At 36.8% G+C, this 6,257-nt stretch overlaps 1 protein-coding gene across 4 annotated transcripts; it reads right to left on the bottom strand.

The window, feature by feature from the left end:
* Positions 1-1,253: 1,253 nt before the first annotated feature.
* LOC106316932 (mitochondrial pyruvate carrier 2) lies at positions 1,254-2,473 on the bottom strand. Of its 4 annotated transcripts, none has more exons than XM_013754793.1 (5): positions 2,392-2,473; positions 1,991-2,107; positions 1,865-1,917; positions 1,710-1,783; positions 1,254-1,574 (listed from the first exon to the last, which is right to left on the bottom strand). In XM_013754793.1, exons 1-5 carry the CDS (start codon positions 2,444-2,446, stop codon positions 1,529-1,531), a joined length of 345 nt encoding a protein of 114 aa, XP_013610247.1. In that variant the 5' UTR covers positions 2,447-2,473; the 3' UTR covers positions 1,254-1,528. The 4 variants fall into 4 exon arrangements, with proteins under 4 accessions (XP_013610247.1, XP_013610250.1, XP_013610251.1 ...); XM_013754796.1 differs by having other exon boundaries at positions 1,991-2,053; XM_013754797.1 differs by having other exon boundaries at positions 2,009-2,053.
* Positions 2,474-6,257: the final 3,784 nt, after the last annotated feature.

Raw genomic sequence — 6,257 nt, 5'->3', positions numbered from 1 at the left:
GAGCTGCCTGCTATCGGATCGCGAACGGATTGAGGCTGAGGTCACGAGCTGTCCGTGAGATGGAGTTGTCGCGAGCTGAGGCTGAGTTTGTCTGAGCTAGGATCGGACTGAGATCGTCTGTAGGTGAGCTGAGACGGATCGGGAACGCCTATGAACTCCTTTTGATCTGAATGAAAAAGAGAGTTTGATCGCACGGGCAGCAACTCCTCTCGGCTTGAACTCCTTGTTGATATTAGATTTTAATTCCCGCTCATGAAACAACACGAGGAGCATTAGATAACATGAACGCCAACGAGATAACATGAATCAACTAAGGTATGATAAACTTATCTTGCACATGAGTTGAGTTCGGCTAGAAAATCCTTGTTGGAATTGGATTTGGTTTCCAAATCAAATCGGCGTGCACTTTATATGTGCGTGAGGGCGCGTTGGTGGTCAGATCGACAAGCGGTTTGCACTGACGGATTCGTCTCGGCGAGGGCTTCGATTTGATATCTTGATCGTTTTCTGGGTCCTCATGGTTTGAGAGAACGACCTCTTTGAAGTTCTGAGACAGATTTCTTTGCGGTTAGAGTTTTTTTATTTTCGGCTGAGTTGAAGAATATTTCGTGAGGGTTTAGGGTTAGAGGCTATCGTGCTGATAACGTGTTATGAAAATAATGGAAAAATCAATATCTTTATTGGACAATAAGGAACCATTTATATAGGAAATTACATAAATATAAAATCCTAATACAATATAAGCTAGGAAATACAAAGACAAAAGAGTATAGACCTTCGAATATGAGCTTCCACCGTACCTTTGTTTATAACAATAACTAATATTTCTGCTAAATACAATCGGCGTACAAATTTGAGAACTCTCTAGAAACTAAAGTCTAACAAAAAAGGCATACAAACATGTAATAAAATTATAAAAGACAAGGATGCTACAACATTAAACTCAAAGACAATGCCTACGTATTCCAATAACCCCCTAGAAAATGTATATGAAATCTCATTTAATTAGATATAAAGTGGGTTAACATGGAAAAACTGGTACACTAAAACAACAGAAATCTCATTTCGATTTGATTCTCGTTTAATAATTGTTCAAGTTTATTTTAGATACATATGGATGGAGTAAATTAAAATTGATTCACTTTTTATAATATCTTTTTTTCTCTTAGTTTGGATTGGATCAGCTCGGTTCAGTATGAATGGATTGAAATAATGAAGTAATATGATTTATTTTAATACGAAAACACAGAAGCTAGCAATTGAAACAGCTTAAACCTTATTGAAATTCCACAACAATCAATCATATTCCCCAATTGTTCAATCATAATTTACTCAGACTCGAGACGAAGACACATTGATATATCTTTGGAGAACATGTTGATTTATTATTTATCAAGCATGTGACTCTTATCATTCACTGTCTAATAAAAATCAAACATTGGCATATGTTGATTTGGAAAAGAAATGTCGTTACAAGACACTTGCGAAAGAACCTTTTCATCAGAAAGCTTTCACAAATTTTTCATCATCATTCATTTTCAGCAGCAGCCTCTCCTTCAGTTACATAATCATACCTATAAACATTAAGCAAACATTCTTAGTTGATCGCAAACGCTAAAGCAAAAATGGCGTCTGATACTTACTGATGCATACGAATCATCATGTCGTGTAAAGTAATTTGACTATTTTTGATATCATATTGTTCTTACTTTATTTTACGAGAAAGTTGGTATACTCCTGTCGCTGCCATAGCAACATTAACACTGAACAAATTCCAGTTTTTCTGTAAAACGAGAAAAATATTCCAATAAGGAAATCATTACAAAAAAACAAACTCAAAAAGCAAGAAGTAAGCGAAACTTACAGGAGTGATTACAGTGCTACAACGACACCAAATCATTCCAGTACATGTCACAGCTTATACAAACAATTAGAATAACTGTAGTCAGAAGATTTTGAGATATGGTACAACTAAGAAGTAGTAACTAACCACAATGTGTGTATATACCAATTTGCTGAAGGTATGAAATATTCTCTGGAGGTTTCTGGAAATCTGCAATGTTAGCAATGCTTAAACCCCATTTGAAAGTTGGAGCCCAGAAATGAACTGATAAGACCAAAAATTAGAATGAGCTGAATCATTTATTGGTTACAATTAGAGTATTAAGTTGTTAGAGAGGAGTAACAACATAATAATCAAACGCAGGATTGTCAGACATTAGAGCCAAAAATTATTAGACCAAATAAATGTCATACAGGGTTAAAATTCATAAATCGTTAGATTTTGAATGATGCATAGATTCGAATTGATTTCCATGAATGTAGCGAAATAAATATAAAACGAAAATTGGAAGTCAAGAAATAATGTGAACAGAATCTGAGTTGACTCACTTGTCTTAGGTCCCGCCGGGTGGTTCCAGAGTGCTTGAAGCTTCGACGTCGCCATCTACTTTTTCTTTTTGGGAAATTCTCTTTTCTGTCCGGTCCAGTCTAACATAAATATCAACGAAAAGATGCTACATAAAATGACGTCGTATAATCTATTTGATTAAAACAGTACATGACCTATTGATATATGCGTGATCCAACTATTTTAATACAATTATTAAAATATTTTATTAATTATTTAAGAAAAATATTATACAAAAAAGCACATATATAACTAAAAACACACAAATATAAAAATTAAATTTCTAACAAAATGTAAAACAAAAAATATAACGCTCTTTTAAGAACGGATCAACGTCTAGTTAACTTTTAAAATGAATTATTTAATACTTTGTTTTTCAAACTTTTCATGTATAGTAAATAGTCATGCACTATTGCAATTCTCTTCTTCTCTTTTTTCTAGTACACACTATATTAAAATTAGAAAGGTACTAAAATACCGAATTTACACTGTTTCGTCAAAAAGTATACACTAATAACTTTTGTGAATATTAGTTTTCATCTAATTACCGTTTAAAATATAAGAAAATTAAAATTTTCACTTAACAAATATTTATTTTAATGTGATTTACCCTCTCAAGTTTCCTTAAATAGTATATCACTACAAGAATACATTTCCGTAACGATAAAAAGTTACGAGGAAAATTTTTTCTCGTAAACTTACGAGTAGTTTACGAGGATGTTACGACGAAATAGAAATTCGTCGTAACGTAGACGTAAAATTACAAGGAAAAAGTTTCGTCGTAAATACAATGTACATTTACGACGAAAGTACGTCGCAAACAAAATTCGTCATAAATTTACGAGGATATTACGACGAAACATGTTACCGTTATTTATTGGTGAAAACGTGTATTCAGTGTGCTTTGAATTGTCTAATTTCGTTGTAAATTCCTTGTAAAACCGATGTAAGAGAGATGTAAAACCCTAGTAAAATTTTCCTAGTAAAATCATTGTTATACTTCACCTACCAAGCTCGAAAATGTTTCTATATATATGTCATTTCTCACAACTCACTCTCTCAAAACACACAAAGGAAAAGAAGAAAAAAAATTTTGAGAAAAAAAATTCCAGAAAAATTATAAAAAAAAAAATTCCCAAAAAATTTCCAAAACAATTTCCACGAAAATTTCCAAAAAAAAATTCCGAAAAAAATTCTAAAAAAAAAATGGCGGATGGCGGTAATATTTACGAGTTATGGAGTTGGATGTATTCCCATAAAGATTCGGAAGGGAGAGTGACGAATGCATTTCTGAGCGGACTAGAGACATTCATGTACCAGGCGGGCTCTACACCGATCACGCAGGAAAGCGGTAAAATGTTCTGCCCTTGTCGGAAATGCAAGAACTCAAAATTTGCACGTAGTGAAACTGTATGGAAATATTTAATAAACAGAGGATTTACACCACAATATTATATTTAGTATCAACACGAAGAGGGTTATGGTAGAAATGAAGCAAGTAGTAGTAATAATAATTTTGAGGATGCTAGTAATAATGAAGAACCGAATCATTTGCATAATGAATATAATTATCATCAAGAAGATCAGATGGTAGATCATGATAGGGTTCAAGACATGATTACTAATGCATTTTTAGAAACAACTACAACAATAGCTAATGGAACTGGAAATGTAGAAGAACCTAATTTGGATGCAAAAAGGTTTTATGAAATGCTAGATGCTGCAAATCAACCAATCTACACTGGTTGTAGAGAAGGTCTCTCTAATTGTCTCTAGTAGCTAGGATGATGAATATCAAACGAATCATAATTTACCTGAGAATTGCATGGATGCATGGACGGAGTTGTTTAAAGAGTATTTGCCAGAAGACAACGTGTCTGCTGAATCTTATTATGAGATTCAGAAATTGGTTTATAGTCTTGGGTTGCCTTCGGAGATGATAGATGTTTGCATCGACAACTGCATGATCTACTGGAAAGATGATGAGAAGCTAGAAAAGTGTCGATTCTGCAAGAAACCACAATTCAAACCACAAGGACGTTGGAGGAATATGGTACCGTACCAAAGGATGTGGTACCTACTAATTACAGACAGGTTGAAAAGGTTATATCAATCTGAGAGGACTGCTGCATCGATGAGGTGGCATGCCTAACATGTCCAGAGGGATGGCGAGGTCGCTCACCCATCAGATGCAAGAGCGTGGAAACATTTCAACAAGGTACACCCAGATTTCAGTAGAAATATTCGGAATGTCTATCTTGGGTTATGCACCGATGGATTTAGTCCATTCGGAATGTCTGGGAGACAATATTCTTTGTGGCCAGTCATTCATACGCCGTACAATCTGCCGCCGGAAATGTGCATGAAACAAGAATTTATGTTCTTAACCATATTAATCCCTGGGCCGAAGCATCCAAAACGGTCGCTAGATGTTTTACTTCAATCATTGATACAAGAGCTAAAGGAGTTGTGGTCAGAAGGGGTGAGGGCGTATGATTGTTCGTTGAAAAACAATTTTACGATGCGAGTACTTCTTCTGTGGACGATAAGTGACTTTCCTGCTTATGGGATGTTGTCTCGTTGGACAATGTAATAGGCCGTCTTAAAAAAAAAAGAAAAAAACCTCTAATTTCGGTTTTATGGAATTTCTTGGGGAAGCCGAAGGCTCGGGATATTTTTATCCTCAAGGTTAAGGTTAGTCTGGAGTCTATTAAAAATATACAGCTCATCAGATTGGGAATGGAAAAATATTCGGGATTGATTGCGGGACGAAAATTTACCAGAAGGGCCGAAATCGCGCAAATCGACCGAGAAGCTCGAGATGGCTTGATCTAAGGGATCAGGACGTGGTGTCAACTATTTAACCTGTTTAGTGTCAACAAAATAAGTAGGTGTAGACATGCATGAAGCATTTCCATGCAGCTCGACACACAGAAGCACGAGGTGTCGCAGTACCTGCGATCTGCGCATGCGAACCGACATGCAGAGGCCCGTGTGTCGAGACAAATGAATCCCAGACATGCTGAGAGATATGTGGACGTGGTGGTGTCTCCTGGCATGTAATGGAGGCATGCAACAGGGCATGTGAATGCCCATGTGTCACCACACATGCGACCGGAAGCATGCAGGACGACACACAGGCGATCGGGTGGCTCATTCTTATTGGCTGGCAACTTCTATATATACCCAGCCACCCTTCACCACTTTTACTCATCTCATTCCATAGAAACCAAAGCAAAGCGTGGCTAGAGAGAGAGAGAGAAAAAAAGAAGCGAGGTGCTTTAGAAGTATAGACATTTCCGAAGACCGATAAACTGCCGGGAAGTTCCGAAAGACTGTCCAGAAGTGAAAGAAGGTTTTTTCCGAGTTCTGATCAGTCCAGACCATTCCATTCAAGACATCGACGTTGGATTTTGGGATTTAACATCACGGTACCAAGACGAAGATTTGGAGGGGAGAAAAAGGGTTTGGTCAACATCCGGAATCAAAGAGTCGAGCCACATCGCTTAATCACTGTGAGTCACAGTTAATTGTTTGTTAACACGAATTTTTAATGCAGGTTCCTGAAATCGGAGATGGCTTCCGAGCTAGGATAGCTGGACCGGTCTAGGTGTAAGTTTGTGGATCTGAGGCTTGAGACGATGTCTGGGCTAAGTGGATAGCAAGACTAGTCTAAGCACCCGGATTATTGTGATTGTGTGATTATTATATGTTTTTATAGTGTGTACCTCGTGTTGGTAGTGTTGTTTGAGAACCTCGTGGTGGTTCTAGTAGTATTTTGCAGGTCATTGCTTCCCCAAATGGTACCACTAAGCCGGTCGTGGTCCGGAAAGTGGTGGGCTCGGTT

This window comes from Brassica oleracea, chromosome C9, assembly GCF_000695525.1.
Source record: "Brassica oleracea var. oleracea cultivar TO1000 chromosome C9, BOL, whole genome shotgun sequence".
In the NCBI taxonomy this organism is placed as follows: domain Eukaryota; kingdom Viridiplantae; phylum Streptophyta; class Magnoliopsida; order Brassicales; family Brassicaceae; genus Brassica; species Brassica oleracea.
The sequence above is the reverse complement of the archived record's forward strand: the minus strand, read 5'-3'. Positions and strand labels throughout refer to the sequence as shown.

Coding starts and splice junctions, on each gene's coding strand:
- LOC106316932 (XM_013754793.1), bottom strand. CDS start 2,446: ATGGCGACGTCGAAGCTTCAAGCACTCTGGAACCACCCGGCGGGACCT. Junction 1,784..1,864: donor GTAGCACTGTAATCACTCCT/GTAAGTTTCGCT, acceptor CTCGTTTTACAG/AAAAACTGGAATTTGTTCAG. Junction 1,575..1,709: donor CAACTTTCTCGTAAAATAAA/GTAAGAACAATA, acceptor TAATGTTTATAG/GTATGATTATGTAACTGAAG.